This window comes from Saccoglossus kowalevskii, chromosome 1 (assembly GCF_978046115.1).
Source record: "Saccoglossus kowalevskii chromosome 1, keSacKowa6.1, whole genome shotgun sequence".
NCBI lineage: Eukaryota > Metazoa > Hemichordata > Enteropneusta > Harrimaniidae > Saccoglossus > Saccoglossus kowalevskii.
Genome location: NC_140641.1, coordinates 37,138,607 through 37,162,626, shown reverse-complemented (window position 1 = coordinate 37,162,626; position 24,020 = coordinate 37,138,607). Strand labels below are relative to the sequence as shown.

The window sequence follows — 24,020 nt, the reverse complement described above, 5'->3', positions numbered from 1 at the left end:
ATATGATAGTGTCATATATACTGTGCTACTGTGGTAGAATAATTATGCTTTTAACAAATTTTATTGTATAAATACATCACTGTGATTAAGGTGACACAATTCATAACAAAACTTTTACTGCATCATAAAACAATTTAATTTTTTTGAAAATAAGCATGAAATAAATTAGTCAACTATACTACACTGCTGTACACTACACGTTCACTACAATGTGGTGAACTAATCCAGTTGCCAGGCAACATAGTGCTTTAAGTAAATTAACAATCACAACTGTGGAAATCTCACATACCAGTAATACACATTTTTCACGGGATTTATATTTGACGCGGTTTGTGAACACTGTTCAATAACCCGGGGAGTGACACCTGAGGCCAACAACGAATTTATCTGAACGTTACGTAGCGATAGAGATGGGAGCCTCAGGTCACGGTCTCATGGACGAATAAAGTAGACGTACAACCATTTTAAGCACAGAAAATAAAGGAAAATTGTATAATATATGTGAAACGTTTGACACGATAACATAGATATACCATACCATATTCAACTTGAATTACAAACGTACCGGCATTTTGTCAAGTTGGTTTCTTTTTTCTGGGTTTATCCTCTGTTTTTTCGATGAAGATTCAGGGTGGTTCATCTCCCGGCCGGCGTTTTTTGCATGTTCTTGTCTTGGCTCCTTTCCTTGTATATCGTGCTGATTGTCCACTGGGACGTTTGGCATACTCATCCAATCATTATGATTAAACTTTTGCCCATTTTTAGAAATATTTGGTAAAGTTTTTATTAAATTCTCTCTCATCTGCAAAAGAGCAAATCATCACATTCACTTTCCGCTTGACCATAAAGCACCCTTAACGTTCTGGTTATTTTCAGTAAGTCTTTTGAATTTTCACAAAGATAATTATCCCTTTTTTTATTCATTTTATTTTTGGTTACGTGTCATGAAACTTAGAGTTAAGGTGAGAACAGAAGAGGTAGAAAAAGAAAAAAAACTTACGAAAGTGTAAATTAACATTGAGTTAAAGGGTTTTAATACCTTATTCATAACCGGAAGTAAACACTGAGAGTCATATGACTGGAGACTTCAAGTTATTTTATGGCAGTGTTCCGGGTAAGGGGACGGATTTGTCATGTGTAGAATGGATATTAGTGTGTACACGTTCATGGCGTTCTTGATAATAAGCTGTTTACATGTTAGTTGCAACGGTAAGTGCCATTTCTTTCTTTTTTTTTCAAACTGAAATAAAACGCATGATATCTTGCAAATCTGTTGACCCGAGTTGTCCTTTCACTGGTGCACTGTCATCCTCATGTGGGATAGTTTACGCAAATCACCGGTGGTCAACACGGACAATTTGCCATTTTTCAAATACTAATACAACGTTCTAAAATATAATTACATCCGCGTCTCCAAGCTTAATAATCTACTTGATTTTGTTTTAACTAGACGTCCCTTTCATTTGTCCCATTCACGTTGTTGGAACACTACTAGTAGTAGGCAGTTCCAACTGGATAGACTGACTCTTGTGTCAAGATCGGTCTAAGCATGGTCAAATGTGGTGTACATCGATGAATCAATCTTACCTCAGTAGTTCAGGAGATGGGGACATTATATGAAGTATTGATTATGACTAGAAAATTTGTTTAGGATAAGTTTTGAGCTTGTGTCTTCTGTAGAACAGTAAAAGGATCTCTTGACATTTTTTTTAAGATTTAAAAAGTTACACATCGATTTACACGTGGCATTCTATCATGGCATACACATTTAATTTTTTTGAATGAAATAATGATGACTGTTACCTGTTCTTCTAGAATTACACAGATTAGAAAACCACACAGTTCACATGCAAGTTGGAAGTTTTAAAGACATCGTTATTCCAAAAAAAGCCAGACTGAAGTTTGTTCTGGAGAACATCACCGACTTTAGTAACACTGTGGCGGTTTTTCAAATCCACACTCAGTATCAAAATTTGTCAGCTTCGTCAGTATTGACACCGACATTGGATTTTGCTATGAATGGATCTGATGTAGGACTAATTACAGAACTGCACGAGGAACAGAATATGTCTGTGTGGTATGTGAACTCCACATACAATGAGACAATCAGAGCACAGGCTATGGCTTTGTTGTATAAAGATACGGGTAAGTCATGAAGTGAAACTCACTGAGCAAAAAAGCAAAAATCACTTCTCATAACCTTTCAGTTTAACATTTTTTTCAAAAAAAAAAACAATAATAAATTATTATGAACAAATATATTAATATATTATGATGATGTTACAATGTATTATATGAAAATTCGACCTTATATTGATAATTATGAAAATACCACTCTCATGTAATTTTAACAATGAATTTCAAATACATTATAAACATGTATGAATATAATGCAATGCAACAATTAAAGGCACTTTAAAAGCAAAAAGTATTACATTTTGCTGACCATAGTTTACACCAACAGATTGATGATAATAGCTGATTGTTTCTCTAAAATGATTAATAAATAATTATAAATCTTTCTGTTTTTTTAGATCCCATACCAGGTGCATGTAATTTTGAAGGGAATTTACTAAACGATCCCAATATTCATGTTCACTACAACATATACGAGACAGTACTGCAGTTTGCACCAGCTAACATCGGATGGCCAAGGGACGATGCTCAGCCATCATGTGACACAACCAGGTCACCACGGTTACGACTTATGTATGATGTGTATCAGTATTTTCTACCAGAACACAAACTTGATGAAGAGTACATGTTTGATGGTTTGCAGAAAATGACCACAGTTGATAGAATTAGAAAACATGGTGCAAAGGTCAGCATACTGCATTGAAATGGTAGTTTTAACAGTAAGCTAGGTAGTCACTGCAAAGCTACAAGATTGTCCCTGATTGGCTGCCCCCACCCTAATACTTCAAATCAATCCAATCAGAGAGAAGCTTGTTCGTTGACAGGTTTTTTTAGGCTAATAACTCAGTTATGCATAAAATTATTAATGCTTCTTGTAAATGAAACAGAGGTCAGATTGTTGTCGGTATAACATAATGTTGTAAGCAGTAAAGGTTGTTTTTATGGTTTTTATCAGATTGCAACCTTAGATCAGAGTAAGAAGACAAATTTCACGGTTTCTTCATCCCGAGGTCAAGGCGTTGTATTTAATGTCATTGTGAGAGATCCGATCGAACTCACCAGTGCTGCTTATATACCAACAACGTCATACGCATGTAGCTTTACTGCCAGGGTAGACAGCTGTTATGTCGCAGGTAATAGAAAGTTTCTGTTATTCTGGGTTATACAAAAATATATTACATTATGGAACTTTCATTTTCAAGTTGTAATTCTCAATACCTTGAATACAAACATGCACGTCTTTGAAACATTTTTTCTGAGTTTTGCACATTGCATCATGGGAAAATTTGTAGAATACAATCATTTGACTGATGTTCTGATTGTTTATGTTTTATCAGGTATCAATTTGTTAGAGGTTGCTAAAAATATGTTGAAGTGCAAATGTTATAACTTAGGTAGAGTTCCATTCGGTTTAATCACTAAAAAATGTGAAACAAATATAGGCTCACCATAGTTACGATCATATCCATTACATATCTTATTATCACATCAAGCCTTGAATTATGACTATGAATTACGATATTTGGTTTTGTCAACTTATTTTTAATATATTAAAATATCTTTATATTTAATGATATTATTTTTAATGCATTAATTTAAAAATATTTTTATAATAATAATAATAATCTTTACTGTATAATATTTCCTCATTTGGATATTGACTCAGAAAAAGAAAATTACGATAGTAGCAAAATGGAAGCGCTAAAATAGAAAATAATAATAAAAAAATATTTAACTTCTTAGCCTTATAGGGGCACCATTTTGTTAGCCATCTAAAAAGGCTTGAGTAATTATTTATAGTGGGTAAAACTTGCATTGTACCAGATGATACACATGGATATTTTAATTCAAATAACATATATTTTGTTGTTATCCAATCTCATAATGTCAATAGTCTAAATATTGTTAGTTTTGTTTCTCACAACCCCATGTATATGTTTTTATTTTGAGCACAGCTGATCCAACACTACTGGTTATCGTCACTGTCTTTGGTATCGTTGGATTATTTATATGTTTTGTTGGGCATAGATATTTCAAAACAGGTAAATTCAAATCATGTTTTTGAGTCCCATGTGCGAAGCACAGAATGCGAGTCTTTGCATTTAGTCTGCATGTGTGCGTGTGCGTGTGTGTGTGTGTGTATATGTGTGGGTGCGTGTGCGTGTGTTCGTGCCAGCAATATCTCAAGAACCGGCTATTTGTTGGTTTTTGATGAAACTTGATGCATAGATGCTCTGAGCAAATGCACAGATTTGATTTAGTTTTGGTTGAAATCCATGCATATTAATTACCTAATATGCATGATAATTGCTAATTTTAAGCTGTTCCATGACTGTTCTACACATATCCAAAGAACCACTAATTTGATTTTGATGAAACTTGATGCATAGATGCTCTGAGCAAATGCACAGATTTGATTTAGTTTTGGTTGAAATCCATGCATATTACTGGATTCTGCGGTAAATTCGCGGCTGGTGGGCCCTTATTTGGAGTTCAAATTTTCAAAAAATTATCATCAAATATTTTTAGGAGGCTTATATTTTCATTGAAAAATCCACCTACGCCAATTTCAACACCGGCAGTTGGACCACCCAACTGGATTAAAAAGTAGACCGCGCATCTTACTCCAAAAAAATCACATTAATGAACCTCGTGTGCCAAATACAATTATTTTATTAGTAACGAAAGTATGTCCTAAAAGAAGTTTCAAATAACAACGAACACAACTGCATTGCTTAGTAGCAAATGATCGTGGAAGCGCAATCTGGTCATGCTGCGTTTTACAAATGTTGATTATTACCTAGTAATGATTATAATAACGTACAAAAAATAAATTTGTTGAATTGTTATGAAATGCAAATAAATTTCAACTTATTCCAACTTAAGCGAATGATTCCGATCCCATTTTCAACACTCAATGCTGTGGAAATGAATATCCGCCATGTTTTGATCTGAAATGGTGTTCTTTGATCCGACAGGTCAAATCGATAATTAACCAATGAAAACGATGGATGATGCCAACGTGTTCAAATTACCATAGCTCATTTAAATATGTTAATGTTATTGAACTTGGCATGGAAGAGATTTGCCGATGTTGTTGTATGATCTTTTGGCTTAGATTTTGATGGAAAAGCGTCATGATTTGTTTTTAAATAAAAAAATTAGTTGTTTTCAAAAGATAAACTGAGCATTTGAAGAACAATTTAACATTGTTTACAGCGGTAACAGCTCATTGTCGAAACGAAGCTAACCCATTCACGCTATTCACAATAAACATCAATACTCTTGAATAGGCGTCAATGACTTCGGCGAAACTTTTAGGCATCAGAAAAGATTCAAATAACACCTTTAAAAACTGTTGAAAAATCGCCCTGGGCGGTTTCTTGGTCCCATTTTATTTTTTTAAAAACCCGAACTGCTGTTTAACGGCCCTGGGCGAATTTACGACAGAATCCAGTAATTTCCTAATATGCATGATAATTGCTAATTTTGAGCTGTTCCATGACTGTTCTACAAATATCTAAAGAACCACTAATTTGATTTTGATGAAACTTGGTACATAGATGCTCTGGACTCATTTGATTAGTTTTGGGTGAAAATCAATGCATAATAATTATCTAATTTAATGATTGGTTAACTTTTGGCTTTTCTCTTGATATCTCAAGTACCACACACATTTCAATGAAACTTGGTACATAGATTGTCTGTGAAATTGAGCAGACCCGTTTTACATTAAAATTTGTACATATTAATTACCTGTTTTGCATAATAATTATTCAGTTTTCAGCTTGTCAATTGATATCTTAAGTCCTTATCATCTTTGCACATAATTATTTTCCTGTTTGCTTCAGTAATACTATTCTGTGTTGAGGTTGTACTGTACTTAGCTCACAGTTCTATAGACAATAGTTTCAATCTGCAGATTGGGTTGACACACTGGATTTTATTTTCACCGACTTAGCAAAATAGCAAAATCAATAAATTGTGTAAAAATAAATATATTTCTATCTGATCATGTATTCTTAGATCTGAGTAATACTTGAGGCATTGTGGGTAATATTCTTTACATGCAAGCCATACGTTGTAGGTTATTTTGTACATAATTGCCTGGCCTTTAATTAATCTTTTTTAATTGCAGAAATGTTCATATTTGGTTTCCTGACATTTGCACTAGTGTTCTTTATCATATTTGCTGCAGCTACTGATTGGTCACATTTGGGTATGTATATTTATCTCCTCCTGAAATGTATTGTTGATGTATTTGAATACTAGTTCAATGGATAATAATGCAATAATACAGTAGTATTGCTCTAGCAAATTTCTGAATCGCCCCATTTAAAATTTTTTGGAAATGTATTTCTTTTGGCATTTTTACATGTGAATAATAAAAGTTCAGGACTTGACAGGAAGAGTTGGTTAACAATTCCAAACATTAATGTAATTCTTGTCTATCCTACTGTCAACGTGGGTAAAAAAAATGTTTTATTTCTTATTGACAACACCTTGCCTTGGGTTGACCCTCTCTCACATTTGTTGATTTTCATTGCAACTTTAATGAATAAATTAAAAATATATAATATTCCTAACGTCTTTTTGAAAACCATAGATCAGTGTCAGATTTATTTTGATTTCTTCCTCTATCTGATTAATTCATCTTGTGTTGATAACTGAAATTTCCTTATTTCAGTGAGATACTGAGATTTTTCTATCTTGAAAATGGCTAGACTGTTTGATTTGACATTCATTTTGTCATTATGCATCTGAAACAGTGGAGCTATATCAGCTGACTGGCTGTTTGTTCTCTTGTTTAAGACAGACAATATATTTTATTTCTAAGTTGATGTAAATGCAATAAACTTCATCATATAATGTGTAATTAATAACTGAAGGACTCAAAAATAGTTCTTTACTTTCTGCAAACAAATTGTTATCACATGTTAGACCCCAGCCCAATTATAAGAATTGCTGTGTTTTCATCGTAGCCAACTATTATCTTCCCAGTTCGCCTGATATTAACAATGGTGTTTGCTTTACTTGGTGGATGTCTATTATTACTGTATTGGTGGAGATTTGGCTCTGTTGTATTCTGTGTCTTAATAGTGGGTATGGATCTAGGCTATTTGTTTGCCTCCTTGGTTTTCTTCACACCATTTGGTAAGTCCGTCTGATATTAGGCAAGCTCTCTTTTATGTGACGAAGCACTTCTGTACTGTGATGTAAAAATGATGTAAAATGAAAGAAATGATAACAACAACTTTGTTTGATTGTCTACTTATTTGAATCATAGTGAATCCCTCAAAATTGATTGACAACTACTGATTGAATCAATATTGACGCTTTGAACTGCTTTTCTTTCACTCTATCACATAACAGAAGTGCTTTATTGCAAGAGGTAAATCATAAAAATGTATTATAGCTGCCATTCAGACAGTATATTAGTTTATAGGCACAGTCCGGATGTTTTGTATTCAGTGTATGTGTGTGTGTGAATCCACCTGTATCTTGGATATGCCTGGTTCGATCACATTCAAACTCCATATCTTGGGCATTTGTGTCGTTAACCAACTCAAGACAATTGAATAGCAGCTATTTTTGTGCTAATAATTCATCAGAAGTAAGCATTACTGCCATTCTGGAACTGGATCTTGGCCGTGTGGAACAGATTTTGTTCAAAGTTGGTACATAAATTGGGCATTGATGTGCATCATTTTGTTTTTCAGTTTGGATTCAAAATGGCCACCTGGTGTCTATTTTGTTTTAACAAATGCTGTTTTAGAGCTCTATCTCTGACATGCCTGGACTGATCATGTTCAAACTTTATATAATTTTATGTCACACATATTCACATGTATTCATTGGACAATTCAATTCCAGATGGCTGAACTGCTGCTGTTTTAAAGTTAAAAATTCATCAATACTAGTATTAAGCATTTCTTACATCACTTTGATTATCAGATTAGACTCAAAACTACTGATGGTGGTGATTTGTTGAATGCAGTTTTGCAGCCATATCTGTGACATTCTCTCACTGTTCATGTTCAAACTATATAATTATATTTCTTAAACTTGAGAACTGTAATGCATTTAGTTGTTTTGTTGCTGTTTTAAAGTTAAAAATTCATCAATACTAGTATTAAGAATTTCTTACATCACTTTGATTATCAGATTAGACTCAAAACTACTGATGGTGGCGATTTGTTGAATGCAGTTTTGCAGCCATATCCGTGACATTCTCTCACTGTTCATGTTCAAACTATATAATTATATTTCTTAAACTTGAGAACTGTAATGCAATTAGTTGTTTTGTTGCTGTTGAAACACATATAAACAGAATGACATGAAGGAAAAAATTGATCAACTATACCAGCACATACTGGAAATTGTCAAACAAGAACCTATTGTTTTTTCGGAATACAGCCTCCACCCAATTCTTTATACCAGTGGGTCATATGTCATCACATAACTCCACCCAATTCTTTATACCAGTGGGTCATATGTCATCACATAACTCCACCCAATTCTTTATACCAGTGGGTCATATGTCATCACATAACTCCACCCAATTCTTAATACCAGTGGGTCATATGTCATCACATAACTCCAATGGATCTACTGTAAATCATGGTAACACTTTATGCAGGACACATTCAGTGTCAATACATTTTAGGTTGGGGTAGTTTCATGAGAGGTCGATTTCATGAGTTTAGAAAAATCATGAATTTCGCATGTTTGAAAATATGACTGGAATTTTTCTGTTAAGTCACCAAACTTCATGAATTTGATCTTGTTAATGCCCTCAAACAGTTGATTTTCAATTCACTGTGAGATCTCCGTAATGCGTGAACGGAGCGATTCAAACATCCACTGTAAAAATCGAAAGACTTTGAATTCCATTTTTGTTATAGTTCAGTATAAATATGCTGATCTTACTCATACTTCTTAAAACTGACCATCATCAAATATGTATAGCAGATTAATAAGCATGGAAATGCCCCCAAAATACTTTCATATTTGTCAATCGTATCCCTCATGATTTTTTGACACAACTACAATGCTATGACCTTCGTTTATGCAAATTTTAACATTCAATTTCACATGTAACATGAGGTCTCACAGAGAACAGAAAATGGTCTATTAAAACATTGTGAATACTTGCTGACATTGTTTTATCTTATTTTTTTAGGAAACCTGTCTGTCTGGCAAAGTAATGTCAACTATGGTTTAGCATTCACATGTTTACTCTTGCTTCTACCAGTTATACTGATATACTTTACTAAACAGGTACAGTTTGCATGCTTAATTTTACCCTATTTGGTGAACATGTCAGTATGGATTCTGGCATTTTATGTTTCAAATTCACAACTTTTATCTGTCAAAGAGGAAAACAACGTTTTTAATGTTCAATTACATTGATGTGCATCAGATGCCAATTAAAAAATGGTCTTAAAGTAACCTAACTTTGATTAAAATCTGCAATTATATTGAGAGTTGTTTGATTTATGATTAGTATTCTTAGTAAAATAAATTACCCACTGTACTCAAGTTAATGCTTGAGAACAAAAATAACAACTGAAAACGTTATCATAAAATATAAAATTTTATTTTTACTGACTTATCCTTCAGTAAAAATATCAAAATCAATATATTGTGTACTAGTACATTTCTAACCAAGATTTCCAATGATATCATGAAGAAAATTTTAAGGCCTGGCAAGATTTATCGGATATTACTTAACCCTTATCCTGCAAGCTCAATGTACTTTTACATCGACTTGACCAGATAAAAGTTAAACTAACAACTTGGAGATGCTTCTTGATTGCAAAATTACTTGCAGACAGCCACGTAATTATGAATTAATTTTGCTTTTTCTGTCAGTTAAACATTATAGCCTGTTGTTTTGTTGGATCGTATTTGTGTGTGTCTGGGATTAGTTGCTACCTGTACTCAAGTCTTGGATATATTGTAGTGAATCCATTGAAAAGAATACTAATGCCAGACTTTGATACTGCATATACCAGTGTGCCTTTTCAACAGAATGGTAAGCAATATTATTAACAGCAGAACTTCGCCATGAAAATCCACAGGACTTTTATTGTATTGCTGTTTGTTTATGACATCTGGATGTTCTGGCATGGAAAATACAAATTCTACATAAATATTTTTGTTGCTATAAATTTTCACGATCTGAGGGCATGAAGATGAGATTTTGCAAAATGCACTGTGACTCCTTAGAACACCAGGGAAAGTCACCGTGAGTATCTAGGAACCAAGTGAGAGTCACTGACTGTCTAGGAACTGAGTGAGAGTCACCGTGACTATCTAGGAACCAAGTAAGAGTCACTGTGACTATCCATGAACCAAGTGAGAGTCACTGTGACTATCTAGGAATCAAGTGAGAGTCACTGTGACTATCCATGAACCAAGTGAGAGTCACTGTGACTATCTAGACACCAAGTGAGAGTCACCGTGACTATCTAGGAACAAAGTGAGAGTCACTGTGACTATCTAGGAACCAAATGAGAGTCACTGTGACTATCCATGAACCAAGGGAGAGTCACTGTGACTATCTATGAACCAAGGGAGAGTCACTGTGACTATCTATGAACCAAGGGAGAGTCACTGTGACTATCTATGAACCAAGGGAGAGTCAATGTGACTATCTATGAACCAAGGGAGAGTCACTGACTATCTATGAACCAAGGGAGAGTCACTGTGACTATCCATGAACCAAGGGAGAGTCACTGTGACTATCTATGAACCAAGGGAGAGTCACTGTGACTATCTATGAACTAAGGGAGAGTCACTGTGACTATCTATGAACTAGGGAGAGTCACTGTGACTATCTATGAACCAAGGGAGAGTCACTGTGACTATCCATGAACCAAGGGAGAGTCACTGTGACTATCCATGAACCAAAGGAGAGTCACTGTGACTATCTATGAACCAAGGGAGAGTCACTGTGACTATCTATGAACCAAGGGAGAGTCACTGTGACTATCTATGAACCAAGGGAGAGTCACTGTGACTATCCATGAACCAAGGGAGAGTCACTGTGACTATCCATGAACCAAGGGAGAGTCACTGTGACTATCTATGAACCAAGGGAGAGTCACTGTGACTATCTATGAACCAAGTGAGAGTCACTGTGACTATCTAGGAACAAAGTGAGAGTAACTGTGACTATCTATGAACCAAGTGAGAGTCACTGTGACTATCTAGGAACAAAGTGAGAGTAACTGTGACTATCTATGAACCAAGTGAGAGTCGCGGTGACTGTCTAGGAACCAAGTGAGAGTCACCGTGACTATCCATGAACCAAGTGAAAGTCACTGTGACTATCTAAGAACCAAGTGAGAGTCACTGTGACTATCTAGGAACCAAGTGAGAGTCACTGTGACTATCTAGGAACCAATTGAGAGTCACTGTGACTATCTAGGAACCAAGTGAGAGTCACTGTGACTATCTATGAACCAAGGGAGAGTCACTGTGACTATCTATGAACCAAGGGAGAGTCACTGTGACTATCCATGAACCAAGGGAGAGTCACTGTGACTATCTATGAACCAAGGGAGAGTCACTGTGACTATCTATGAACTAAGGGAGTCACTGTGACTATCTATGAACTAGGGAGAGTCACTGTGACTATCTATGAACCAAGGGAGAGTCACTGTGACTATCCATGAACCAAGGGAGAGTCACTGTGACTATCCATGAACCAAAGGAGAGTCACTGTGACTATCTATGAACCAAGGGAGAGTCACTGTGACTATCTATGAACCAAGGGAGAGTCACTGTGACTATCTATGAACCAAGGGAGAGTCACTGTGACTATCCATGAACCAAGGGAGAGTCACTGTGACTATCCATGAACCAAGGGAGAGTCACTGTGACTATCTATGAACCAAAGGAGAGTCACTGTGACTATCTATGAACCAAGTGAGAGTCACTGTGACTATCTAGGAACAAAGTGAGAGTAACTGTGACTATCTATGAACCAAGTGAGAGTCACTGTGACTATCTAGGAACAAAGTGAGAGTAACTGTGACTATCTATGAACCAAGTGAGAGTCGCGGTGACTGTCTAGGAACCAAGTGAGAGTCACCGTGACTATCCATGAACCAAGTGAAAGTCACTGTGACTATCTAAGAACCAAGTGAGAGTCACTGTGACTATCTAGGAACCAAGTGAGAGTCACTGTGACTATCTAGGAACCAATTGAGAGTCACTGTGACTATCTAGGAACCAAGTGAGAGTCACTGTGACTATCTAGGAACCAATTGAGAGTCACTGTGACTATCTAAGAACCAAGTGAGAGTCATCGTGACTATCTAGACACCAAGTGAGAGTCACTGTGACTATCTAGACACCAAGTGAGAGTCACTGTGACTATCTATGAACCAAGGGAGAGTCACTGTGACTATCCATGAACCAAGGGAGAGTCACTGTGACTATCCATGAACCAAGTGAGAGTCACTGTGACTATCTAGACACCAAGTGAGAGTCACTGTGACTATCTATGAACCAAGTGAGTGTCACAGTGATTATCCATGAACCAAGTGAGAGTCACTGTGACTATCTATGAACCAAGGGAGAGTCACTGTGACTATCCATGAACCAAGGGAGAGTCACTGTGACTATCCATGAACCAAGGGAGAGTCACTGTGACTATCCATGAACCAAGTGAGAGTCACTGTGACTATCTAGACACCAAGTGAGAGTCACTGTGACTATCTATGAACCAAGTGAGTGTCACAGTGACTATCTATGAACCAATGGAGAGTCATGGTGACTATCTAGGAACCAAGTGAGAGTCACTGTGACTATCTATGAACCGAGTGAGAGTCACTGTGACTATCTATGAACCAAGGGAGAGTCATGATGACTATCTAAGAACCAAGTGAGAGTCACCGTGATTATCCATGAACCAAGTGAGTCACTGTGACTATCTAGACACCAAGTGAGAGTCACTGTGACTATCTATGAACCAAGGGAGAGTCACTGTGACTATCCATGAACCAAGGGAGAGTCACTGTGACTATCCATGAACCAAGGGAGAGTCACTGTGACTATCTATGAACCAAGTGAGAGTCACTGTGACTATCTAGACACCAAGTGAGAGTCACTGTGACTATCTATGAACCAAGTGAGTGTCACAGTGACTATCTATGAACCAAGGGAGAGTCATGGTGACTATCTAGGAACCAAGTGAGAGTCACTGTGACTATCTATGAACCGAGTGAGAGTCACCGTGACTATCTAAGAACCGAGTGAGAGTCACAGTGACTATCTAGGAACCAAGTGAGAGTCACTGTGACTATCCATGAACCAGGTGAGAGTCACTGCGACTATCTATGAACCAAGTGAGAGTCCCTGTGACTATCTAGGAACCAAGTGAGAGTCACCGTGACTATCTAAGAACCAAGTGAGAGTCACCGTGATTATCCATGAACCAAGTGAGAGTCACTGTGACTATCTAGACACCAAATGAGAGTCACTGTGACTATCTAGACACCAAATGAGAGTCACTGTGACTATCTAGACACCAAGTGAGAGTCACTGTGACTATCTATGAACCAAGGGAGAGTCACTGTGACTATCCATGAACCAAGGGAGAGTCACTGTGACTATCCACGAACCAAGGGAGAGTCGCGGTGACAGTCTAGGAACCAAGTGAGAGTCACCGTGACTATCCATGAACCAAGTGAAAGTCACTGTGACTATCTAAGAACCAAGTGAGAGTCACTGTGACTATCTATGAACCAAGTGAGTGTCACCGTGACTATCTAAGAACCAAGTGAGAGTCACTGTGACTATCTATGAACCAAGTGAGAGTCACCGTGACTATCTAGGAACCAAGTGAGAGTCATGGTGACTATCTAGGAACCAAGTGAGAGTCACTGTGACTATCTAGGAACCAAGTGAGAGTCACTGTGACTATCTAAGAACCAAGTAAGAGTCACTGTGACTATCCATGAACCAAGTAAGAGTCACTGTGACTATCTATGAACCAAGGGAGAGTCATGGTGACTATCTAAGAACCAAGTGAGAGTCACCGTTACTATCTAGGAACCAAGTGAGAGTCACCGTGACTATCTAAGAACCAAGTGAGAGTCACCGTGACTATCTAGGAACCAAGTGAGAGTCACTGTGACTATCTAAGAACCAAGTGAGAGTCACCGTGACTATCTAGGAACCAAGTGAGAGTCACTGTGACTATCTAAGAACCAAGTGAGAGTCACCGTGACTATCTAGGAACCAAGTGAGAGTCACCGTGACTATCTAAGAACCAAGTGAGAGTCACCGTGACTATCTAAGAACCAAGTGAGAGTCACCGTGACTATCTAGGAACCAAGTGAGAGTCACCGTGACTATCTAGGAACCAAGTGAGAGTCACCGTGACTATCTAGGAACCAAGTGAGAGTCACCGTGACTATCTAGGAACCAAGTGAGAGTCACTGTGACTATCTAAGAACCAAGTAAGAGTTACCGTGACTATCTAGGAACCAAGTGAGAGTCACCGTGACTATCTAAGAACCAAGTGAAAGTCACGGTGACTATCTAGGAACCAAGTGAGAGTCACCGTGACTATCTAAGAACCAAGTGAGAGTCACCGTGACTATCTAGGAACCAACATTTATCAACATTATGTCGTGCACATGCAAGATCGCATTAGTACATACATTTTGTTTTAATTTATTAGGATAACTCATATGGCAAATTATACCAATGAGATAAAGTAAATTAAAATGAAATTGCATCTTCTATAGACATTGAATGTGTTTTTCAGTATTAATTATTTTAAAGTCTCAAATCTCAGCAACATACATAGTTGTAACTGACAGTATTGTCATTTGCGAAACAATATTATGGTGGCAGTAAAAAGAACTCATGAATAGTTCACTGTGACTCTTAAGTCTTAAGGACACATTGATTTTAGAAAAACCAGTGATCAGAAATGTTTATTTTTGTCTGTTTATTTCTATACTAATTAGTCAGTCGACAGTCAGTTTTTGTACAGTACAATGACTGCCGTAGCGCTTACATAAAATGATGATGAGGTCATTTTTTTTTATTGTCTGTGCCTAAAAAACAAATTGGTAAATATATACACTAATGTCTTTCTCATAGATTATATATTGGTGGGTGTTTGGGTTGTCCTGGCAACAGCCGGCATGATTCTACAGTTTTGTAGAGAAAGGCGGATAGGATTTCCCGCATGGCCATATAAGGAGTGGAAGAGAAAACGACAGCATGATCAACTTGACAGAGAAGTATTCAATCGTCATTTACAACAAGGCACCTCCGATGAAAAGAAACCATTACTTGGGAGACATGTGCATGATGTCACAAATGAAGTAGCTTAATCTGTACACCCTCTGGAATAGTGGTATCACCTGTTACATGAGGAACATTCTACTTTGTTACAGGGGTGGTATTTTATTTTGTTACACATTTGATAATGATAAGGAATATAATATTATTTACAGAAAGTAATTTAGAATGCTGTGTTATGACCAAGTTATTAAGGATTTTGTTTAAAGAGAGTTAAACCATACCATACCATGTTACCTATATGGGTTGTGGTGGACAGAGGTCATCAAAAAGTGATTGCAGATACCGGAAATTATGATTTTAAAATGTTTTCATTTTGTATGATTTAATTTTTATATTATAACATTTTGTTTGATTTTCACAAATTATATTAGAATGTGTTGCCTTAAGACATTGTACTTGATGTTAATTCTAGTACAAGTTTAAAGGAGAAACAGGCAGTCATATCGAAACTGAAAAAAAATTCAATATGCCGGCTACATTGAGGTGTGTGACTTAACTGAATCACAGCTTCGTCACTAAAAACTCCTTCAGCCAATAATTTACGAAAATCTGCTAAATAATTATATGGTTGAATTTTCAAAGGGGAAGAAATTGTAATTTTAATTGAGGAACATTGATATAAGTTAATTTGTTAATATTTTTTTGTCAGATTTTTCCCACCTAAATTTTAGTCAGTATATTTCCGCACAATATATTTGTTATGTTTTAGAACTTTTATTCTAACATACCATGCAGCAAGTACATCATTAGTTTTTATCCATTATCCATTATTTATTATCTTATAGTCTCAATGGGCAAGGTTGTTATAGGTATGCTATGTTAATTTCACATTTGGGGCGGTATGTGTACATCAAATTTGCTTAAAAGAAATAATATTTTCATAATGTACTTTTGTTATAGATTACTTAATGTTTGATTTAAAGCGGAGAATTATCATTGTTTCATTGTATTGTGTTTTTAATCATCGGTGTCAAGTTAGGTATAACATGCTTTCGATAACTTTGAAAATCATCCTAACATTAGTCAAACTAGATCAAATGAACTTGATACACGTAACATTGTGCCTTTAAAAAGTTGTCACTTTTATGGACCATACAGACTACTTTGAAATCATTGGTGTGTAAATTTGTTTTCATCGCTATAAACTTATTATAAATCTACTAATGAAACACTTTTGTGATGTAAAAGTTACATCGTTTAAAGTGCACCACCGTCTCATTTTATAGTCATTCCTCGTTTATAATATACGACATCTCAATTTTATTAACTAACTACAATTAAAATATAATATTGATGTTGTGAACAGTCTTCCTTTCATTCACTCATTTACATAACATGAACTTTTCAACACAAGCACGCACCATAGAATGTTAAACAGTGAATTGCTCTCTGAAAATAAATTTGAATCGCATTTATCACTGGTGTGGTATATATTTCATTTTTGTTATGATAATATCATCTGTGGGATGTTTGCACACTTTATGTTTTTACATCCAAACCAAATGATTCAGACCCATGTTTGGGATCAGTGAATTGCCCAATCACCTAATAGTTTAGAGCAATAATGTCATTGGATATCTAAATATATACATGGGTATATTATAATTATACTAGACAATTTCATGTTATTCTAATGTAATTTCCACATGTAAGTTTAATCTGTACAACACAACAATTTTACAGAAAAAGATGCTGTATCTGTACAAAATAAAAGCTATTTTTATACTGCACATTTTTTAAGAAAAAAACTTTGATTATACGTATCTTAATACATTTGTATGAAGTTGCAATCCTTTAAAATTCATAGTAAAACCTAACGACCGTAATATTTGAAATCTTCGTAGGTATCTGACTGATATGTGTAGTCAGTATATTGACATCAAATTATTTATTATGATTGCATCAATTAATGTGTTGCAGTTACACCATGTCATGTGACATATATGATGTTCATGATATAAAAAAAAATTTAGCAAAAAAGTTAAACGTGTATTCACATTGAAAATTCCAAAAATATTGAATTATTGATAATACTGTCCATAATAATTAGATTATAAATTGTAGTCCTACCATTGTTGTTTATAGTACTTTTTATATCTACTATACATTCTGAATAATTAATTAAATTTACCTAATGGGCTGTGACATTGTTTGAAAAAATAATAATTGCTTGTGCTCAATACAACAATTTCGTGTACAGAAACACATCAGTTGGAATGCGGGTACACAGTAGATATTATAACAGATTACCAGATGTAATTTCACATATGCTTTAATACTTGTATAATTTAAAATTGAAGGGGACTTGGTAACATCATTTCTTTTATTTTTATTGTCTTTTCTCAGAAAGCTATTGACTGTATATAATTTTGTTGATTGCAAACAAAAACAATTAACATGAACAGTATCAATCATCCAGAGTTTTCATGATTTACTCATGCCACTCATTTAAACTGGACAAAAGAACCAACCATTGATGCTAGGTATGAATTTGTAGGAGTTTTGAATGCTTACTTTACAAAGCACCCTGATTATAGGCTAACCACCCCCTCCACAGCATAAAATGGTCCACTTATTGAATACAGTATTAATATGTATGCATGGCACCAGAATATGAGTATTTTATAAAAATATGTAATTATTTTCTCTGTATCAGTTGAAAATATATTTTCAATAAACATACTTCATACTTTATTAAATATTTTTTTTCCTGGTGATTTTTTAATTTTTAGGAATGTCAAATTTGTACATTCCATTGTTTTAGTTGAAGTTCATAAATATGGTATTTTATATTTTTGATTAACAGTCTATGGGCATTGATAGTGAATGCAGAATTGACAGTACAAGCAATATAGAGCAGGATTGTTGAATTGCTTTGATAATTTGTAATTTAGCAAACTTAAAAGAATTTTACTTGCATTAAATTATTTGCAGTTCAAAGAAATAATTGGTGATGGTCAGTAGTAAGTGTGTACAAGTATTAATTTAAAAGCAATTGAGCTTGTAGTTTTCAGATAATGAAAATGAAATTGTTGTAGGACAGTCAATCATCAATAAGAACAGCTCCACGTTGTCTTGAAGAGTCAAGGCAGTGACCATTTCTGTCACGATAAAAATATTAGTAAGACAGGACAGTGACCATTTATATCATGAGTCCTTAAGACGGTAACCATTTATATCACAAGTCATCAAGACTGACCATTTATAACACAGATCATCAAGACACTGACCATTTATATCACAAGACATTGACCATTTATATCACAAGACACTGACCATTTATATCACAAGTCATCAAGACACTGACCATTTATATTACAAGACACTGACCATTTATATCACAAGTCATCAAGATACTGACCATTTATATCACAGATCATCAAGACACTGACCATTTATATCACAAGACACTGACCATTTATATTACAAGTCATCAAGACAATGACCATTTATATCACAAGTCATCAAGACAATGACCATTTATATCACAGATCATCAAGACAATGACCATTTATATCGGAAGACACTGACCATTTATATCACAAGACACTGACCATTTATATCACAAGTCATCAAGACACTGACCATTTATATCACAGATCATCAAGACACTGACCATTTATATCACAAGACACTGACCATTTATATTACAAGTCATCAAGACAATGACCATTTATATCACAAGTCATCAAGACAATGACCATTTATATCACAGATCATCAAGACAATGACCATTTATATCGGAAGACACTGACCATTTATATCACAGATCATCAAGACACTGACCATTTATATCACAAGACACTGACCATTTATATCACAAGTCATCAAGACAATGACCATTTATATCACAAGTCATCAAGACAATGACCATTTATATTACAAGTCATCAAGACAATGACCATTTATATCAAAATTAATTAAGACACTGACCATTTATATCACGAGTCATCAAGACACTGACCATTTATATCACAAGTCATCAAGACAATGACCATTTATATCGCAAGTCATCAAGACAATGACCATTTATATCACAAGTCATCAAGACAATGACCATTTTATCACAAGTCATCAAGACAATGACCATTTATATCACAAGTCATCAAGACAATGACCATTTATATCACAAGTTATCAAGAGAGTGACCATTTATATCACAAGTCATCAAGACAATGGCCATTTATATTACAAGTCATCAAGACAATGACCATTTATATCACAAGTCATCAAGACAATGACCACTTATATCACAAGTCATCAAAACTGACCATTTATATCACAGGTCATCAAGACAATGACCATTTATACCACATGTCATCAAGACAATGGCCATTTATACCGCAAGTCATCAAGACAGTGACCATTTGTATCACAATTCATCAAGACAGTGACCATTTATATCACAAGTCATCAAGTCAATGACCATTTATATCACAAGTCATCGAGACAATGACCATGTATATCACAAGTCATCAAGACAATGACCATTTATATCACAAGTCATCAAGACAATGACCATTTATATCACAAGTCATCAAGACAATGACCATTTATATCACAAGTCATCAAGACAATGACCATTTATATCACAAGTCATCAAGACAATGACCATGTATATCACAAGACATCAAGACAATGACCATTTATATCACAAGTCATCAAGACAATGACCATTTATATCACAAGTCATCAAGACAATGACCATTTATATCACAAGTCATCAAGACAATGACCATTTATATCACAAGTCATCAAGACAATGACCATTTATATCACAAGTCATCAAGACAATGACCATTTATATCAAAAGTCATCAAGACAATGACCATTTATATCGCAACTCATCAAGACAATGACCATTTATATCGCAAGTCATCAAGACAATGACCCTTTATATCGCAAGTCATCAAGACAGTGACCATTTATATATCACAAGTCATCAAGACAATGACCATTTATATCGCAAGTCATCAAGACAGTGACCATTTATATCACCATTCATCAAGACAATGACCATTTTTATCACGAGTCAACAAGACAATGACCATTTATATCACAAGTCATCAAGACAATGACCCTTTATATCGCAAGTCAAGATAATGACCATTTATATCGCAAGCCATCGAGACAATGACCATTTATACCGCAAGTCCTCAAGACAATTACCATTTATATCGAAAGTCATGAAGACAATGACCATTTATATCGCAAATCATCAAGACAATGACCATTTATATCGCAAGCCATCAAGAAATGACCATTTATATCGCAAGCCATCAAGACAATGACCATTTATATCGCAAGTCATCAAGACAATGACCATTTATATCACAAGTCATCAAGACAATGACCATTTATATCACAAGTCATCAAGACAATGATCATTTTATCACAAGTCATCAAGACAATGACCATTTATATCACAAGTCATCAAGACAATGACCATTTATATCACAAGTTATCAAGAGAGTGACCATTTATATCACAAGTCATCAAGACAATGGCCATTTATATTACAAGTCATCAAGACAATGACCATTTATATCACAAGTCATCAAGACAATGACCACTTATATCACAAGTCATCAAAACTGACCATTTATATCACAGGTCATCAAGACAATGACCATTTATACCACATGTCATCAAGACAATGACCATTTATACCGCAAGTCATCATGACAGTGACCATTTGTATCACAATTCATCAAGACAGTGACCATTTATATCACAAGTCATCAAGTCAATGACCATTTATATCACAAGTCATCGAGACAATGACCATGTATATCACAAGTCATCAAGACAATGACCATTTATATCACAAGTCATCAAGACAATGACCATTTATATCACAAGTCATCAAGACAATGACCATTTATATCACAAGTCATCAAGACAATGACCATTTACATCACAAGTCATCAAGACAATGACCATTTATATCACAAGTCATCAAGACAATGACCATGTATATCACAAGTCATCAAGACAATGACCATTTATATCACAAGTCATCAAGACAATGACCATTTATATCACAAGTCATCAAGACAATGACCATTTATATCACAAGTCATCAAGACAATGACCATTTATATCACAAGTCATCAAGACACTGACCATTTATATCACAAGTCATCAAGACAATGACCATTTATATCACAAGTCATCAAGACAATGACCATTTATATCACAAGTCATCAAGACAATGATCATTTTATCACAAGTCATCAAGACAATGACCATTTATATCACAAGTCATCAAGACAATGACCATTTATATCACAAGTTATCAAGAGAGTGACCATTTATATCACAAGTCATCAAGACAATGGCCATTTATATTACAAGTCATCAAGACAATGACCATTTATATCACAAGTCATCAAGACAATGACCACTTATATCACAAGTCATCAAAACTGACCATTTATATCACAGGTCATTAAGACAATGACCATTTATACCACATGTCATCAAGACAATGACCATTTATACCGCAAGTCATCATGACAGTGACCATTTGTATCACAATTCATCAAGACAGTGACCATTTATATCACAAGTCATCAAGTCAATGACCATTTATATCACAAGTCATCGAGACAATGACCATGTATATCACAAGTCATCAAGACAATGACCATTTATATCACAAGTCATCAAGACAATGACCATTTATATCACAAGTCATCAAGACAATGACCATTTATATCACAAGTCATCAAGACAATGACCATTTACATCACAAGTCATCAAGACAATGACCATTTATATCACAAGTCATCAAGACAATGACCATGTATATCACAAGTCATCAAGACAATGACCATTTATATCACAAGTCATCAAGACAATGACCATTTATATCACAAGTCATCAAGACAATGACCATTTATATCACAAGTCATCAAGACAATGACCATTTATATCACAAGTCATCAAGACAATGACCATTTATATCGCAACTCATCAAGACAATGACCATTTATATCGCAAGTCATCAAGACAATGACCCTTTATATCGCAAGTCATCAAGACAGTGACCATTTATATATCACAAGTCATCAAGACAATGACCATTTATATCGCAAGTCATCAAGACAGTGACCATTTATATCACAAGTCATCAAGACAATGACCATTTATATCACAAGTCATCAAGACAATGACCATTTATATCACAAGTCATCAAGACAATGACCCTTTATATCGCAAGTCAAGACAATGACCATTTATATCGCAAGCCATCGAGACAATGACCATTTATATCACAAGTCATCAAGACAATGATCATTTTATCACAAGTCATCAAGACAATGACCATTTATATCACAAGTCATCAAGACAATGACCATTTATATCACAAGTTATCAAGAGAGTGACCATTTATATCACAAGTCATCAAGACAATGGCCATTTATATTACAAGTCATCAAGACAATGACCATTTATATCACAAGTCATCAAGACAATGACCACTTATATCACAAGTCATCAAAACTGACCATTTATATCACAGGTCATTAAGACAATGACCATTTATACCACATGTCATCAAGACAATGACCATTTATACCGCAAGTCATCATGACAGTGACCATTTGTATCACAATTCATCAAGACAGTGACCATTTATATCACAAGTCATCAAGTCAATGACCATTTATATCACAAGTCATCGAGACAATGACCATGTATATCACAAGTCATCAAGACAATGACCATTTATATCACAAGTCATCAAGACAATGACCATTTATATCACAAGTCATCAAGACAATGACCATTTATATCACAAGTCATCAAGACAATGACCATTTACATCACAAGTCATCAAGACAATGACCATTTATATCACAAGTCATCAAGACAATGACCATGTATATCACAAGTCATCAAGACAATGACCATTTATATCACAAGTCATCAAGACAATGACCATTTATATCACAAGTCATCAAGACAATGACCATTTATATCACAAGTCATCAAGACAATGACCATTTATATCACAAGTCATCAAGACAATGACCATTTATATCGCAACTCATCAAGACAATGACCATTTATATCGCAAGTCATCAAGACAATGACCCTTTATATCGCAAGTCATCAAGACAGTGACCATTTATATATCACAAGTCATCAAGACAATGACCATTTATATCGCAAGTCATCAAGACAGTGACCATTTATATCACCATTCATCAAGACAATGACCATTTTTATCACGAGTCAACAAGACATTGACCATTTATATCACAAGTCATCAAGACAATGACCCTTTATATCGCAAGTCAAGACAATGACCATTTATATCGCAAGCCATCGAGACAATGACCATTTATACCGCAAGTCATGAAGACAATTACCATTTATATCGAAAGTCATCAAGACAATGACCATTTATATCACAAGTCATCAAGACAATGACCATTTATATCACAATTAATCAAGACACTGACCATTTATATCACGAGTCATCAAGACACTGACCATTTATATCACAAGTCATCAAGACAATGACCATTTATATCACA

General features: G+C 35.0%; 1 protein-coding gene and 1 long non-coding RNA gene across 3 annotated transcripts in view; one reads left to right on the top strand and one right to left on the bottom strand.

Annotated features, from left to right (window-relative positions):
• Window positions 1–570: 570 nt before the first annotated feature.
• Window positions 571–24,020, bottom strand: part of LOC146750880 (uncharacterized) — a 28,786-nt gene continuing 5,336 nt past the window's right edge. Inside the window, exon 2 of the long non-coding RNA XR_014928233.1 lies at window positions 571–802. This is a non-coding gene — a long non-coding RNA (uncharacterized LOC146750880). The remainder of the gene's footprint in view (window positions 803–24,020) is intronic.
• LOC102801875 (transmembrane 7 superfamily member 3-like) lies at window positions 992–18,418 on the top strand. 2 transcript variants are annotated; one of them, XM_006821681.3, is made up of 10 exons: window positions 992–1,209; window positions 1,816–2,145; window positions 2,535–2,821; window positions 3,092–3,269; window positions 4,092–4,178; window positions 6,275–6,355; window positions 7,138–7,290; window positions 9,320–9,417; window positions 10,012–10,174; window positions 15,265–18,418. In XM_006821681.3, the coding sequence occupies exons 1-10, from the start codon at window positions 1,134–1,136 to the stop codon at window positions 15,498–15,500; spliced, it is 1,689 nt and encodes a 562-aa protein (XP_006821744.2). In that variant the 5' UTR covers window positions 992–1,133; the 3' UTR covers window positions 15,501–18,418. The 2 variants fall into 2 exon arrangements, with proteins under 2 accessions (XP_006821744.2, XP_085357685.1); XM_085501559.1 differs by lacking the exon at window positions 7,138–7,290.

Bases quoted from the DNA above. Each gene is read 5' to 3' on its own strand.
- LOC102801875 (XM_006821681.3), top strand. From the start codon at position 1,134: ATGTGTAGAATGGATATTAGTGTGTACACGTTCATGGCGTTCTTGATA. The intron at 6,356-7,137 runs GTATGTATATTT...TTATCTTCCCAG, and splicing joins TACTGATTGGTCACATTTGG to TTCGCCTGATATTAACAATG. The intron at 9,418-10,011 runs GTACAGTTTGCA...TTTTTCTGTCAG, and splicing joins TGATATACTTTACTAAACAG to TTAAACATTATAGCCTGTTG.